Genomic DNA, 16,711 nt, shown 5'->3' on the forward strand with positions numbered 1-16,711 from the left:
GAATATGATTGGCTGTAAAACGAGCATCGATCGAAAGACTGGGTACCAAGGCTGTGCTGGCCATCCTGAGTAAAAAAAAAAGATTGAAATTCGATCTGTTTTCGGAACGCCAAAGGTATGGATACCCCTTAGAGCATTTTACTATAGATGGTGTAAATGGATAACCGTAGTTCCAAAACCAGCATTTAATTTTGAATTTTTATCCTCAATTGCTGTCTTTCATCTAACACGTGAGTCAGGATTACAACGATAGCTTATTCAAAATTAATTACATTCATATGCTTATAAGAATATATTTGCATAAGATAATTGAAATCAATACATTTGGTAAAGTGCTTGTACTTGTTCTAAAAAGTAGCCACCGTTTTGTTGGCAATGAATCGGCAGGATTATACGTATTTCATATATTCAGCATAACCATACTCACATTATCGCAAAAATGCTATTTCTAATTACCATGAGCAAAATACTTAATAATTCTTCGAAGTTAGAATTCCATTTGATCCAGAAATATTCCAGATACGGTCAACTGCAAGTACTTTTCTGGAATATATCGAATAAGCATGACACAATCTGTGATACAGATTTTAAGATACATATTTTTTCATTTAACTAACGCCATTCCCTTTGGTCGTAAGTGAATCTCTAGTGCGCAGCTTTTTTATTTAAAAAATCATAAAAACATTCTAAATCCAAGTGAATAATAATAATTAGATGATAGCATAGAGGTTCTGTTCAATCATGAAGAACGTTAAAACTTATTCTAAGACAATTGTAATGTGGGCTTGAAAATTATATTTGCAGTCCCTCGTGTGTTTCTCATAAGAAAATTTTCAACACGACGATTCATAAGATACATTAAATTCATATTTTACGTAAAACCTTTCTCCACAGCGGATAATATCTTACACTTCAAGCTGACAGTAATATTCGGGATACGGTCACTACCCATCGATATTGATTATCTTGGGCACATTGTGATTTATTTTACACTACCTACTTCTGTACAAATATGTAGACTGAATTTGTTAAGATAAAATCGTTGTAAATTTATTAACTCCTATACCAATAAGGTCTCAATAAGGCAAGGAAATTTTAGTGTAAATAATTATTTAAAATATATAACATAGCGAGGTATATGAATCAGCTGTGCTGAATATTCCCATACCTTACCATTGTATGTTAATTTTTCTGATGGAATAATAAAAGATTATCCGTTAATTTTGAGTACGATTTCTCTCTAAATTGAATGGCTCCAAAAGGTAATTTTTGAGTTACAAATATGAAAGGGACAAATAATAAATCATTGCATTGAAACGAACAAAATAAATGCTAGTTTAGACATAGGAATGATGATTTTTTGTTTCCTATACACGTATAAACAGTATAAAGTAAGATATCAAGCACTGCTGATCTGAATGTTGATCAATATTTACGACTTTATCATTATAGCTTGACTAAACACGGATAGATTCTTATTTTCTGTACAAACATTTCTTCTAATGAATTAACAAGTGGCGTTGTAAGCTGATTGGAGACATAGTGATACTCAATAAAAAATTGCTACCGAATCTCTAGTATATGTAGTACTATAAAACGTTTAATAATAAATTACCATCACGTAATTTTCAGGGCATGAAAGTTCGTACAACACGAATCACGTACTGTCTGCAAATTGGACATTCTGACAGCTGTTTTCCACAGTTGAGGCATGTTGCCATATGACCACATTCAAGCATTACACATTCGATGGGAGCATCCATGCATATTTTACATATGTCTTTAAATGGTAATTTTTCCAGATCTGTGAATGAATATTATTCAATTAAAGGATCAATTTTAATTTATTTGCATGATTAGTTTTGATCTACGATTGAGTTATTCTTATGAAAAACCTTATTTATGCAAAACTAAAAGATCACTTTTTAATATGTGTACGTCTGCCCGTAGTGTAAAGTCTGATATACCTTAAAATTAAATTGTCTTGCATTTTTAATGAATTACTAAAAACACATTTCATAACCATACGGGACTGAATTTTTGTTGCTCCATAATTGCCCCTCAGATTTAAGGATAAATCCGAATCTTTAAAGGTTTCCTTACCCTCTCTAGATTTAACGTGGTGATGCCAGAGTCCTGAAGCTTTTTCCAATAATTCACCTCGCTCGATACAGCCTTTGTAATCAACTCTGTTTGTACTTAGCAAGTCTTTCAGTTGCTTTACATTCAAAGCTTCAAGTTCAGCTATGTCAGTTATATCGGATAACTTAACTGCGCCTGTGTGCTAAAGAAAAAAATATAGATATATTATGCGAATACAAATATTGATGGTAAAAACTGCCTAAACTTTCAGTAAACTTAATTCAGACATAATATTTTATTATCGGATAGCAACTAAGTGAAGTTTGGAGAGCGATCAACTTACGCTGTACAATTCCTTGACCATATCAGAGCGTTTCTCAAGATCAGCAGCAGCGTTTTCATCATGTTCAGTAATTAGAGGTTCTGGCCCACTAGCTTGACTATTTTCACTATCAGAGAGCTCTTCAATTTCAATGTTTCTAGGTGATACACCAACGGATGTTGCATTTTCTGTCTCCGGACAGCTAATGATTGGTGTTGCCTCCTCACTTGATGTCTGTGCATTCTGTCTAGTTTGGCTATCATTGCTATTAGATGGACTAGGTCTTGGATTTGGTACAGAATTGGAATGATTGAAGGAACTGTATTGAAGGAAAGAAAGAAAAGTAAAAATGATTAAATAGTGTTAAATATTGTTCGATCAGTTCTGTCCTCTCTCCTGATAAGTTGCTTGGTAATTTTGTCATTGATGCAGCATCAATTAACATTGAGCAGCTAATGAATTTTACTCTAGAGTAGTCTTACCTGCTTAAAGTAGGTTCGTTGTCTCTTTGAGTCTGACTTGGATATTCTTGGGGCCTATTCGTCCTAGAATTAGTTGGTGCATTATTTGTAAAGCTTTGTGGCCTTGATGTACTGCTGAGTAGGTCTGCAGCACCAATAGTTGAAGCGAATTCGCGAAAGATATGCATATACCGATTATCCTCAGGATTGGACCCTGTTCTCTGATTGCTTGAGGCGCTGTCAGTCGCGTTTGCATGCTGTATAATAAGATTAACTAAATCTTCTTTTTCTAAAAGCAAATGACCAAAAACAGAGTGTGTGAACAAAGTTAATGCATTAGTTTTCACAAGCAGTAAAAACATTTTCCAAAGTCATTGAAGATGAATTTTCTCACCAACGCAGCCTCGAGTTGAAATTTTCTTGGCCATTAAATAGCGATGCAAATCTTTCGATCGCATTTCGAGTAAATTACTTCGTATCACAGGCCTTTGGGATAAAAGACGACATTTTTCACAGTTTAATCTCCTGTCCGCGGATCTTGTCATACAATTTGTGCAGTAGTAACGTAAGCAGTCAGTACATTGTTTCTGGAAATCAATTAAAAGGAAATGTAAAAGTCATCCTGGCTGATGTAGAACCCTCAACTTCCTATAAATTATTCAAACTATCGAAATTGACAGTTGTACTTTTTTTATCATGCATGACTTTGACCCGTCGCTGATAATCATTCTTCAGGTGGCCTGAGAATTGCAAATATTTATTGCAAAATTTTCTAGCTTCTACATTGCAGCAGGCGTATGCTTGTGTGGAGTAGATATAAAAGGAAAAAAAACATTTTACATTCGACAGATACCTACACGCAATAACAATTGCCGCTTCGGTAGTATCAAAATTTGGTTGTAAGTTGAAGTTTCGGGAGAAATTGTGCATTAACGAAAATAGCAATTGTTTATATCGACGAATGATATTCTTCTGCATTCGTGTATTCCCGGTATTGAAGTTTATTACATGAATAAGGGATTATAGAAGGTTATGTTTAATCGTTATTATTATTTGATTGGAACAGTATTAATTCAATATTGACGCAATATGTACTTACTTTTCTTTTGAATAAATTGAATTTTGTAGCACACCCTTCACAAGCCATTTTCCAGAAGGTTCCCTTCATATAAAGTACGGAACATCTAACGTAAATTGTAATATTCTAGGTTACGATCAAAGTCCTAACTTCGATGACCGAATGCCAGTTATTTGCACGCATAAAAAAGTTCCTCACTTTAGAATCCGTGTAGTATGAGTATTCAACACAGCTCGTGAACATTTACCTTGTAAATAATTTTGACCATGACATTTCTTTCTTCAATATACTTACGATATACCATACATACTATACAATATGTTTTTTTAATTTTGTTAACGCTATTTCAACAGTCAATATCAAATACGATCCGCCTATGTGACGATGTATATATGTATGTATGCGTATAGCTATCGCATGCGAATGCACCCATCGAGCATACATAGTTATGTTACATACATACGTAAGTACATACTTGTAACAAGGATAAAAAATGTTCGCTAAGAAAATCATACCGTCTTATAATTCTCGAATACACGCTGCTATCGCAGCCGGATGTGTTGAGCACTGATTATATTAGTGGTATGGAGTGAATATACTTATGTAGAGTATATTCGAAAAATGGTTAAAACAAGATTTGTACAGAAATAACGGATCGGTGAAAAAGTTTTTTGTTTTTGACCCACACTTTGATTCGAAAACCTATTACAGTTGATTTATGGAGTATTTGTTTGCTAGTGAAATACACTATTAAAATTGATCAATTAATTGAAGTTTGAACGACAGTAACCCAAATGGTATTGCCAGATGGAACAAGCTTTTGGATTTCCGTACTATTTGAGATATACGCCTTTATACTAACATTTGAAATAGTGATGTGGTTTTTTCAAAATTATTAAGAGGATGCCTTGATCGATTTCGACATTTTCGTATGTATCTCCAAATATCGAAGTCCACGTATCTCAAATGCGAAAAAGGCTTAACAACTCCAATCTATACGCAATTTTGAACAAAAACACTCCAATACATTTACCTTATTTGACGTAGAAATAAAGAAATGGCACGGATACTACGAAATCGCAATAGTAAATTCGTAGAATTCATGCCATTTCTTTATTTCTGTGCTGGATGAAAAGCTTTGAAGTGTTTTTGTAGCTCTTTGTCTCGTTTGAGATGTTACGTGGACTTCGATATTTAGAGATATATACATCAACTTCGAAATTGACCAGGACACTCGTTTAGCAGTCAACGTTATTGAATAAAATGTCTCAAAGGATAACAATTCTGGCTTCTAATTCTCGTCCAATAACGGAAAAAGATTATTTTAATCGACAAGAATCTTAGTTCAAATTTAAATATAGTGACAATTTTTGAATTTTTACTTTTAGAATTGTAGGCCGACAATTATACCTATTTACGCACAAGTCATTTATGTATATTTTTATATCTACACTAATATTATAAAGAGGAAAGATTTGATTTTTTGTTTGTTTGTTTGTTTGTTTGAAATGAATGGACTCCGAAATTACTGGACCGATTTAAAAAATTCTTTCACCGTTAGCAAGCTACACTATTCCCGAGTGACATAGGCTATGTTTCATTTTCAAAAAAATTAGGGATGCTTACTAAAACTTGAATAATCTAACCCAAGTTGTAAAAAAATAAACAAAAAACTTCCTTCAATCGCGTGCGCTGCGAAATGATAGAACAAAATGATGTATTACAATTTTTCAGGACAACTCACTGTAAACATTGTGTATTTTCTTTTATTATATTATTATGTGCCCGTGCGAAGCCGGGATGGGCTGCTAGTGTAGAAATAAATATTCAATTCATGAGCGTGGATAAGTTCGCATTGGTTCCGGAAGAAAACCGTAGAGATATGACCACTGAAATATGGATGTGACAATAGCTGCAAAGCATAGAGTTTGATAGTTTTTGTTGTTTTATAGTTTGTGGGTGGAAGGGGGCACCATGCCAACCATGTCAACCTTACGGTTAGACGATTGGTGGCAGCTTTTGAGTGTGTCCATGACGTCATTGGTTACTCGGTAACGTTCGACGAATCAAAAATGACCACATACGAGTTCCCCGCGCTAAAGCCAATCGGAATCCAACAGTACGTTGATACGTCTTCTCGTACATTCTACCCGCTGGACTCTTGTGCAATCTGTTGCAGATAGTTGAATTTTTGCATCAGCCCGAGAAAGTTTAGCGTAGGTCGTAGCTTTCTTCATCGTATCGTGTAATGTGCGAACGACATTTACCGCCTGACATCACGAGAGTGCTGACACGAAGGTGTGGCGAAGACTGCTGATAATACCGATTTGTCATTATTTTAAACCTTGCTCTCGTATCAATGGCAGAATATGAGCGTGTTGAAAAGTATCATTATAACTGTGCCTAAGGGTCTGTCAAAGACTCCAGGTTTTTCAACGCAAAAATTAAATTTTACAACGTCCCTGCTCACCGAGAATAACGCGAATAAGATCAACAATCGGAAAATGTCTACTACCGAGGATGACGCAGCGTTAGACGGTTCCATTATTGAACAAGAAATTTGTTTTCGTGGAAAGAAACGGCGTCTCGATCATCTTACGTGGGAAGAAAAAATTCAACGAAAGTAAGAAACAAATTTCATTACATTCTAGTAGCGAAAACTTTACTTATCCATGTTGCGTATTTCGAATTTAATTAATTCTTTCCGATTCTCTTTAGCTTCTCTCATAATCTGAAATTGCTGAATTTGTTATTCGTTGAGGATCATTCATACTTTTTATGGAATGGTACTCTTTCCTTTAGAGATCCAATACCATTGAAACATGATGCAGTGGTAAAAGTTATGGTGTGCATCGTCGTATTTAATTATCAGGCTCGTTCGATACCATATGTTGCATTGTAATTTACTCAACGCGATGAAATAAACACCTGATAGCTTGCAAAAATCGTCCGTACATTGATATTTGCACAATTTACCTACAGAGTTGATCCGTTTACTATGTTTTCATTGGCACATTGATAGTTAGTAACATACACTGGCACTAGCATTAACAAAATTCCCATTGTTACTTGTTTATTACAGAAAGTTGAAGAACAGAGTAGCAGCTCAAACATCCCGCGATCGTAAAAGAGCAAAGCTTGATGAGCTTGAAGAAACAGTAAGAGTTCTCAGAGATAGAAACGAAACCCTTGCCCAAGAGTGTTCGGCATTAAAGTCGCAGAATGAGGTGCTTACAGTTGAAAATACTTCACTGAGGAGAGACTTAGAGTCGAGAACAACCACAGGAGAACAGCACTGTTCAAAGTGTCAGAGCAGTGTCAGTTGTGTTGCCCCCATGCAGGGATCTGCAGTATCCCCCGAATACCCTCTGCCGCAGGGTGGGGCAACCGAACTGGCACCAGTTCTGACCCTGACACAACCAGCCGCAACCCTGTGGAGGATTCTGACCCTCTACCTCCTCTCGAAGAATTGTTTGCAGACCTCCAAGGAGACGATTACATCGAGAGACTTGAAGAACTGGCCGAAAGCCTTCTGCGAGAGGTTACCGCCGAAGTGGAAGCAAATGCTAATCAATCAAGTGAACAAGTGAGTAATCGGTTGATTGCTTCAATACTATCAAACGATGATATGCATATAAGTTCAGGCAAATTTTTATTTATTGTCCAGGGCTTATCACTTTTGATAGATAACATGCACTAGTCAGAAATTTTGCTAAACTATTAGTGCCTTGTTTACTGTAGTGAAATCTCATGTAATTCTATATAGCTCCTTAAATTGCTTGTATATGCAACCTTATTGGAGATCCCTGAAAAATGAATGACTAAAATTTATTGCATATCTTACAAATTCAATGTAAAATCCATCGTAATTGCATGCTACTGAATGAAATTTAATTTCAATATTACACAACGATAATAATTTGGATTTGGAGTGAACAAATATATTTTGTGCAATCTTAAAAGCCACATCAAATTCTGTAGTAAAAGTACTGGGACAAAATGAAATCTTAACGTACGTGCGAAATGATACCAAAGTGATTATTCCTGGAGATTGTATTGTTATTTGATAACTCTCTGCCTTGGGGAATGTGAAGCCTACTGGTGAATTTATATGCGTATACATTGAATATGTGTATGTATGAACCCTCAGTGGTTTCTCGACTAATTATATAAAATTAATTTCTCTTGAAGGTCAACCTCGCAAGGGATGCCCCCCAAGAATCTAGCGATACAACAAGAGTGGTGGGGCAGGCATCAGAAAATGTGGAAGCCGATAGAACTGGTCGAAGCATAGATGAAGCCTCTTCCACACCTGTTCAATATTCTGGCCCAAGCACAACTACTACATTTTGTACTCGCACGCATGATGACACTGTCAATCCTACACATTACGAAAATTACGTTAAAGTTAAGGAAGAGCCAAATATAAATGACATGGATACAGTCTACGGTACTTACGACGAATCAACCAATTGCATAACAATTATATATCCAGGAGATGACAAGGATGGTATTGAAATTCAAGAAAGCGTCCAAGAAGTAACATCAGAAGTTATACACCCCGAAAAAGATTCAACATATTTTAGGCCCAGCCATTCGTTTGGTGGTCATTTATCGCCCCCTTACATGTCTGCAGATTCTATGTCTCCAGCAAGTCTTCATTCTGATGATATAGACATGGGGGAACCCTTAAACAAATTAGATCCAAATTTATCAGACGGGGGATATGAGTCTCATGGATCTCCAAATACAGAAACAATTAATTCCAATACTACGGCAGCCCTCACAGACCTCTGGCACGAAAGCTTTTCCGAATTATTTCCAAGTTTAGCATGAAATCGTGTGCTGCAGGCTGCAAGGCACTGAAGTACCGACTGCATCTGACTCATATCTGTGATATAAAATAATTTAATTTGTAGCGCAATTGGGACAAATTATGTTGACTTTGTAGATATTCTCTCATCATGGCATTAATAGTTTTTCTAATATTAATTTTAGTATTAAACTGTACATATGTGTACATCACACAATCGTGTTGCGTGTAAATAACTCAATATTTATCATCTTTGGCATCTTTGTACGCGGTGTGTTTAAAAATGTACCTAGGTATTTAAACCATGTCATTTTTATTAATAGCACTTTATGGTGTCTTAATATTATTATTATTATGTAAATTAAATGTTTATTAACTAATTTTCATTACTTGTAACTTGTCAACTACGCGTATTATGTAAAATGCAATATGTTGAGCAAAGGTGCGCAGAATAAATGCTGATCACGGTCATGTAAGTTTTTTTTGTTATTAAATCTCACATACTATATCAATAGATATCTAATGATGTTACTAAATAGTGTATACTCATAAATATTTGTATAATTACAATTTGGTGGTAAAAAAACGGGTAAAATTCGTATAATGATCTATTACCATACAATTTATTACCACACGATTTATATGGAAGAACTGGAGTATTGGTGCAAACTTTAACGAGTACGGAAAAATGTTTTTTGTGATTGGGTTGCACATAGAAAAAGAAACTTGAGTTATAATCAAAATAACAAAGATCATGTACCGTATCTTATTCCTGAATTTTACGTTTACGATTTGAATTGCTCAAAATGAATCTAGTATACAATTTCTTAAACTATTTATTTCATTCCTTTATCCTAACCTGGATTAGTTAACAAGTTAATGCGATCTCGTAATACCCAACAGTACACAAGATTTTCAGACGAAGTTAATTAGAAAGATTTAATATCTATATGCAGATATATGCTTTTTGCTATAAAAAACAAAGCAAATCAATAAAGATAGAAATAATAATAATTAGTTATAAATCCAAGAAAAGAAATAGAATGCTAATCAAACCGTTCATAAACTTATTAACTGTACATAAATTGACGTAAATATATATACATATATGCCTACAACAGTAATTCATAGTCGTATATGTAATATAAACTTTGAAAAGAAGAGGTTCCGCTGTAATATAATATTAGCAAAAGGAATTAAAATTTACACGTTCTACTGCAGTGGTTGGAGAGAAAAACATGCAGCGCTCTAAATTCAAATACTTTCAGTGACGTGATTAGTAGTATCATAATAATAATATATCAGTTAGTTATTACTACACCAGCCAGAGCTATAATAATGCAGTACCTCTACTTGTATTAAAATGTTACACAATTATTACAATCAGCTACTGCAGGAGTTGCCAAATATAAAAATTGTATATCAAATGGTAAAATTATTCTGAAGGTGAGCCTTGTCTCATGGTTACATATAACTAAATGTTTGAATAAAATTGTGTTATCCTTGTACGTAATGCATATTCGTCCACCTGTATGGCGAATATAAAATATTACGATAGTATACATATCAAAGATAAAAGACAACTCCTTAGTTTGCTTTTTATGTGGGATAGTCTATCCTGTAGAAGAACATAATGTATGCATGCGTACATGTTATGTGTGTATACATTTTGTATGTTATTAAATTATTTTTAACCGAACAACTTATCAAAGCAGCCATGGCAGTATGGTTTGTCATTTTGTTCTTTGAAGGTTCCTTTATTCAATTGCTTCAGGCAAAACGCGCACACAAAGTGTTCAGGATGGAATTTTCGGAACATCGCAGTTATGCAGCGACCTGGAATCGACAGAACAAAAGAAATTAGAATCCTTTTAGATTAGCATGGGCGCTGATATGAAAATAGGGAAAGACCTACCAGTAATGGGCTTATGGCACCCAGCACATAGGGATCCTCGTTTTGCGTGATAATGAGTTTCGCAGTAAGGTAATCCTTCGTGATCGAAAAATGATCCGCCATGAAACGGTTGTCTACAGTCCTGTAACAAGGCAACGAATTATTTGTAACTGATGTTCCGTTTTTTATTGGTGAATGAATCACTCATCAACTAATTATAAAATTTTCATCAATTCAAATGTTACCAGTACAATTTTTTGAGTACCGGTATATATTATTTTTATATATTATAGATGTATTTGCCATCCTGCTAATTACTGCGATAGACTAACTGTGAATCAGCCTCTCTGGGCTTATTCCGGAAGACTGCTATTTGCTAGTCCAAACTAATGAAAGCTCAGATAGAGACAAAAGTTCAATCTACAAGCAGGTATCTCGTGATTATTATAAAGCATCACTTCTGAAATTATTTCGTTTGGATTAATGTTGGCTGAATGGTACACTTTGCTAAACTCCAAACTGAAACGCCTACATAGGTTGAAGTAAAAGCAGTTTTTCCAGGATGTGGATTGCATCAATTTCTGGGAACCTTTGAAATTTTTAAGAATTGTTGAAAATGAAGCTTCTTCAGGAAAAACCATTAGAGATGCATAAAACCAACTTTCTTTTATCTTCTTTGAAGCATAAAATCAATTTTCAGTTTCCAATATTTGTTTCACCGTTTTCTAAAACTGTCAAATTAGATACGAGAAAATTATATTTGAGTGATACTATTAGTTTAGTTTGAAGAGGCATAATACTCGAACCAAATTCTAATACGAATAAATAGAACTGTGTTTGCTTTCAGTGTATCCAACTACGTGAGACAACTTTCCAAAGATTTAGACTTTTTATCTCTTTATAATACTTCAAAAATCCTGAAAATTATTGTTGTAAAATTGCATTTTCGAGAAATTACTGTTATGTTCATCGATATGCCAAAAATGCACCTATTAAAGAAATAAAAAAAACTATTTACAAAGAACGTGTGAATACTTTTTAAGATATAAACTGACGATTCAGAACGATGACAGAGAAAACGTCAGGTGCATGAAATTTTGTACTCTATTAAGCGCATTTCGTTCAGTGTGGACATTGTACTCAGAATTCGTGTAATAAAAATAAATTCTCTTATTTTCCTGAAGCCAACAAAGTATGTAACAGGCGTGTGAAGACGTGACAAAACATAAAAATAGTATGTTCACATTATGAAATACAAACAATTTCCAGACTCATGAATGTATATCCAAGCGATCTAAATATAGCGACAACTCAATATGCTTGGCCAGAGACCAAAAACTATTGGCAGCAAACTACCCAAAGTGTCTTCGCTCTTCAGCCTATATTTTATTCAATCAGTTATCTCCAACAAGTTGACAACGGTCATCTCTGAACAGGTGCATGCACATGGGTAATTTGACTACAGAATCCTTGTAGTTACATGAATTTTGGTCAAATCGTATAAAATACTACAACATGCTTCCTGCTTATGCAGAATTGACCTAGGCATATTTGACATTGCATTGCTGCTTTGCATTTGCAGCTTCATTATCGATTTCGGTGTTCAATCTGTAAAAACAATCCTAATAAGGATTTTCTGTATCTGCCAAAATTCGAAACTTTTGACCTTTCGCAACACATGGCACACTCAAACTTATGATTAGGTCATGTACAGAAATGGACTCTGATGAATTTGGAATTGGACTGAACTCGTGTCGGCGATATATGACACGAGACGTAACGAGAGTCCACTTGGCTGCTCTGACCTCTAGTGTAGTGTGTGCTTGTTTGTTTTTTTTTATTTTTTTTTTATTATGTTTGTTTTAACATTTTTTATGTTTATTCATAGTTTTGTTTTATACAGTACAAACAATCTCATAATGACAATTATTTACCATATAGGATAATTTAAGAGAATGCAGCAAATGAATGTATTATGCAGATTTTTTTCTCAATTACTCAATGCATCAGAGTATCGTTATATAATGATTTTGGCTTATTTGTAAGAATATCCTAAGCTTGAGTTGTGTGTGCATGTGTTGTGATCAGTGACTAGACCAAAGCGGAGGGTGCAACGATGCTGCAGATTGAATCGTACCTAAACGAAGGTCATCACCTATTTTGGCTGTTCAGGGTTTCAGGGGGACTCCGCATTAGTGGAGTCAAGGGCATATGGGGCCATGGGGGGTGAGCATTGCATATCATTTAATTGGTGATGACCAGCGTTAAGGAAAAAGAGCAAATCTGCGCTAGACTTATGCCTCTTCTTCCTCTTCTTCTTCCTCGTCTTCATCTACTCCAACGCACTTTGGGCATACTGGCTTTCCTTCCATCGCATAGAAGGATTTACCAGAAACTGGCTTCTTGCAATCCTGGAATAATCAATTATACAAAACAACGGAACAAACTCATTTCCAAAATACCACCTGATCTTGTACCTGAAATTATGAAAACATTTGCGAGGATAAAAGTTGTCCAGTGAGATCAAACCTACCCTGCAGACAAAGCAGTCTGGATGCCACTGGCTGTTGAGAGCGGAGATATAATTTTCCATTATCGCGCGATTACATCCACCACATTTGGGTGCAAACATGTCGAAGTAATCTTCGCGGCAATAAGGTTTACCGTCGCGTTCATGGAAACCGTCTTCTCCAAACTGTTTGCCACACTGAGCGCAGAAAAAGTGCTCTGTATGCCACGTTTTCTCCAAGGCAGTTACGCATTTCTAGATCAGAGAAATGAAGAAATTATGGTTTGCACTGAACGTATTTAGGAATTTTGTCAGCTATAAGACGAAATCTTACATCAAGAATTGGGCCATTACAGTAAGCACATCGAGGGGAGAATAAGTTGTGATAATCCGGCTCGCAGTAGGGGTGACCATCTCTCTCGAAAAAGTTACGAGTGCCCAACTCCTGGTTGCAATGGGTGCAAGTAAAGTGCTCCGGATGCCACGTCTTTCCAAGAGCAGTGATCACCTGTGCGTCAATACAAAAAAATTGGATAATTCCCGTTATTTTCCGTATTTTTTCCCAAGTTTAAATTTCTTTAAAATTAAGGTAGGCATTTCCACCTGTCCAACAATGGGCTTTTCGCACGCGTTGCAGCAACCCTTCTGAGTTGTATTTACTCCTTGACGACTCATGTCTGCCTGAAGGTTTCCTAGCATAGAATCTAACTGATTCTGTTTTATTTGAGTTGCAGCTTGGGCGTTATGACTCTCCCCGTGCTGTGGTTGGTAATGATGGGTAGTATGAGTCTCCGAAATATGGATCCTGGTCAGCGGTCCTTCTGCTGGCTGCGGACTCGGTGAGCTCTTGGTAGCTTTATTTGGTTTAGCGTACGGGGAGTCAGTCACCGTCTGATGTTGGTGAGTGCTACCATTAATCTGTAAAAACGAAGAAAACAATGTTTATCAGTCGTTTATTTCGAGCCACAAGAAATATCCACAAGTAAATTGCGAGTAACGGTGTTAACCAAATCTAGAGCAGAACGAATCTGGAAACTAGGCTGTTATGTGGGTGGTGGTTATTAATAGATATATGAGTCTTGTTAATGAGGTCAACTCTTCCTGCAGTATTCCAAGATTGTTTATCCGTAAACGTGGGGAATGTCAAACGATGCAATTAGTCTGATACGTCGAAGCCATAAGATAGGTATTGGTGTGATTAGGTAAAAGTGTAACGGAAGAAAAGTGGCAGAGACCCGCAGGAGATGTCGACCGGTGCGGACGAGCTTGCAAACTGGCAGAAAGCTTCGAGGAGATCGGTGGTTGACTACGACCCCCTCCCTCAATATTTTCCCCCACGCATTTGCCGAAAGAACAAGAAGATCAGAATAAGATGGGCAAACGGAGGGAAGAGAGGAGTGCAGACACTGAGCAATGGGGCTGCTTGGTGGATGGCGGAACGAAAGCTATTTCGGTAACCTGGGGAGCCAAGAATGGGCAGAGGCAACCTCCAAAACACAGGTTTCTGGTACCGCAGGGAATAGGCTTCACTGTCACTGCCGTGTTCCAGCAACACTCGGGAGAGAGGCTCTATGATAACACCACATGTGACGCGATATTTTTACGTATTTTGTGCCAAGTTCAACTGTATACCAGAGTGAATCTTTACACATTCAAAGTTTTTTTTGTTCTCTTCTCGCTGTTCTAATTTTTTTGTAATAGCGTACGCACAATGAAATTGCAACGTAACTGTCATCGATCGTTCCAAAAACTAAACGGATTTCAAAGATTTCATGTAATTCAACAGAACTTGATAAGGTTTCGTCAAGTTTCATCGAATTTCATCGAGATTAGACAGCGCTGCATGTTCATCATCAAGTCACAGCGATGTTTCAAAGCAAAAGAGTTTGTTAGTGAAACTACAATATTCCATATTACTAGTGTCAGTTATTTTAGTTTGTTTAGGTGATATTCTTGATGCATATTGTAAAATATTTCTTCAGGGTTCATGGGAATTCTCAATCCTTGTAATGCTTCAAAAGAGTGATGAAGATTGTATTTAATTTTGTCGAATATCGAAGTTGAACGGATTTTATTGGCTGCCATGAATGATAATTATAGATTTCTACTTACTTTAAACTCAGAAAGTGAGGCCATGAGGTCATCCAATTCCTTGGTGGCATTACTGGCTGCGTGTCCATTTGCTAAGCTTGGATTAGTCTCGGTCCTAGTAACCAAGGATTCTCGCTGATTTTGAGCATATCCTTCGTAGACGGGTTGGATCTCAGTTGATGTCTCTTGGATGGTAACGGTTACTTTACCATCTTGCGGATACTCGCTGTAGCAATTATTTAATTTTCGTATTTTCTAACTAGCCAATTCCATTATTTAAGTTGAGTGAGAAAATCATTAACGTAAACTGAATGATCATTTATTCATATAATAATTTTGAAATCAAATAGTATTCGAAGCATCATCCAATCGAACTACACTATGAAAACTATAGATACAGATAATCAGTTTAGGCATGGTAATTGATAACTTGAGACTATTCGAATGTAAGACTGAAAAAGTATTGCAAGCAGAATTCACCAAACAAAATTGTTAGTCATAAATTCAAGAGCATACCCAGCAGGAACTGCAGTGCTTAGTTCTTCGAGAAGAGAATCTACCGTAGGTCGAGTTGTTGACAGGCTACTCGGTGAGCGTAACATTGGACTATTAGCACCTCCATTTAGTCGCCCAGTCGATCCTATGCTGTCTGAAATTATACAATGGAGATGGTGACATTCTCTGAATGCCGATAGAATGACGTTGTGAGAATAATTATTTGAACTGTCACCAAGTCGTTGAACCTGTGTAATTAATTATTTGATCACTAACTGAGTCAGTCTTTCCTCAAGATATATATGAATGTTTAGCAAAGAGTAGATGTAAAGATCTGTAGTGTTTAGACAGAGCGCAATATTAGCTTCCTCAATTTATTGTTAGTAAATTTTCTAATTTGGCATACGTTGATGCCAATCCTGGGAAGAACAGTCTATACTCCAAGGTCGACAGCGAATGACGTTGAAGCTACTTTAGAATAAATTCGACGCGGATAATAATGGTCCCAAAAATAGAGACAAGAGAAGTCACCTGTCACCACCGGATAACAGTTTATTTTACACATCTGACGCTGATTGGCATATGCAGAATATCATTCTGAAAATTTGAACTTCGCAACCAATTCCTAATCAGTAATCAATTCCATTTTATTACTTGTATTGTAAAAAAACTTTCTTCCAAAAAACTCTGTGGTGATTTTTCTTAAAGATGTTTAGATCCATTTTTCTAATTTCTTCTACAACTCGTCTTTTTCTTGAAAAAATCACACCATTCTATATTCTGATTTGATATTGCATATTCTGCATTGTTCTGTAAATTTGTAGCAATACATTACGAACTGGTTTGTAAATTTCTCAACTTTAAATTCACATCCAGTCAAACAGTGTAATAAACAAAAATACATATTTGAACAAAAACTAAGTTATCAATTAATTATTCGATTCAACTACAACTCACTTGATTCAA

The 16,711-nt window shown here is 35.8% G+C and overlaps 3 protein-coding genes across 11 annotated transcripts in view; 1 reads left to right on the plus strand and 2 right to left on the minus strand.

Annotated features, from left to right (window-relative positions):
* Window positions 1-277: 277 nt before the first annotated feature.
* On the minus strand, window positions 278-4,442 carry LOC124220348 (E3 ubiquitin-protein ligase RNF34). Of its 4 annotated transcripts, none has more exons than XM_069136607.1 (8): window positions 4,191-4,442; window positions 3,965-4,049; window positions 3,260-3,452; window positions 3,058-3,154; window positions 2,887-2,949; window positions 2,426-2,723; window positions 2,104-2,284; window positions 278-1,804 (listed from the first exon to the last, which is right to left on the minus strand). In XM_069136607.1, the coding sequence occupies exons 1-8, from the start codon at window positions 4,214-4,216 to the stop codon at window positions 1,629-1,631; spliced, it is 1,119 nt and encodes a 372-aa protein (XP_068992708.1). In that variant the 5' UTR covers window positions 4,217-4,442; the 3' UTR covers window positions 278-1,628. The 4 variants fall into 4 exon arrangements, with proteins under 4 accessions (XP_068992708.1, XP_046485041.1, XP_046485042.2 ...); XM_046629085.2 differs by having other exon boundaries at window positions 278-543; window positions 1,616-1,804; window positions 2,887-3,154; window positions 4,191-4,441; XM_046629086.2 differs by having other exon boundaries at window positions 2,887-3,154; window positions 4,142-4,434.
* Window positions 4,443-6,074: 1,632 nt separating this feature from the next.
* On the plus strand, window positions 6,075-10,747 carry Xbp1 (X box binding protein 1). Its single transcript, XM_046629089.2, is given in 4 exon segments — window positions 6,075-6,566; window positions 7,026-7,236; window positions 7,239-7,529; window positions 8,135-10,747. Coding segments are annotated over 4 exon segments (1,401 nt in total). The 5' UTR covers window positions 6,075-6,312; the 3' UTR covers window positions 8,780-10,747.
* The window catches only part of Pax (Paxillin), a 48,023-nt gene continuing 40,669 nt past the window's right edge, over window positions 9,358-16,711 (minus strand). For 5 of the 6 annotated variants that reach the window (XM_046629078.2, XM_046629075.2, XM_046629079.1 and 2 more), the window contains exons 4-10: window positions 15,767-15,899; window positions 15,272-15,476; window positions 13,763-14,077; window positions 13,494-13,667; window positions 13,184-13,414; window positions 10,672-10,792; window positions 9,358-10,592 (exon numbers count right to left, since the gene is read on the minus strand). In XM_046629078.2, coding sequence (XP_046485034.1) covers window positions 10,447-10,592; window positions 10,672-10,792; window positions 13,184-13,414; window positions 13,494-13,667; window positions 13,763-14,077; window positions 15,272-15,476; window positions 15,767-15,899 — 1,325 coding nt within the window. In that variant the 3' untranslated portion in view covers window positions 9,358-10,446. Of the gene's footprint in view, window positions 10,593-10,671; window positions 10,793-12,309; window positions 13,062-13,183; window positions 13,415-13,493; window positions 13,668-13,762; window positions 14,078-15,271; window positions 15,477-15,766; window positions 15,900-16,711 lie in introns of those variants that run through there. The other variant, XM_046629080.2, reaches the window with a different exon arrangement.

Source organism: Neodiprion pinetum, chromosome 5 (genome assembly GCF_021155775.2).
Source record: "Neodiprion pinetum isolate iyNeoPine1 chromosome 5, iyNeoPine1.2, whole genome shotgun sequence".
Taxonomy (NCBI): Eukaryota; Metazoa; Arthropoda; class Insecta; order Hymenoptera; family Diprionidae; genus Neodiprion; species Neodiprion pinetum.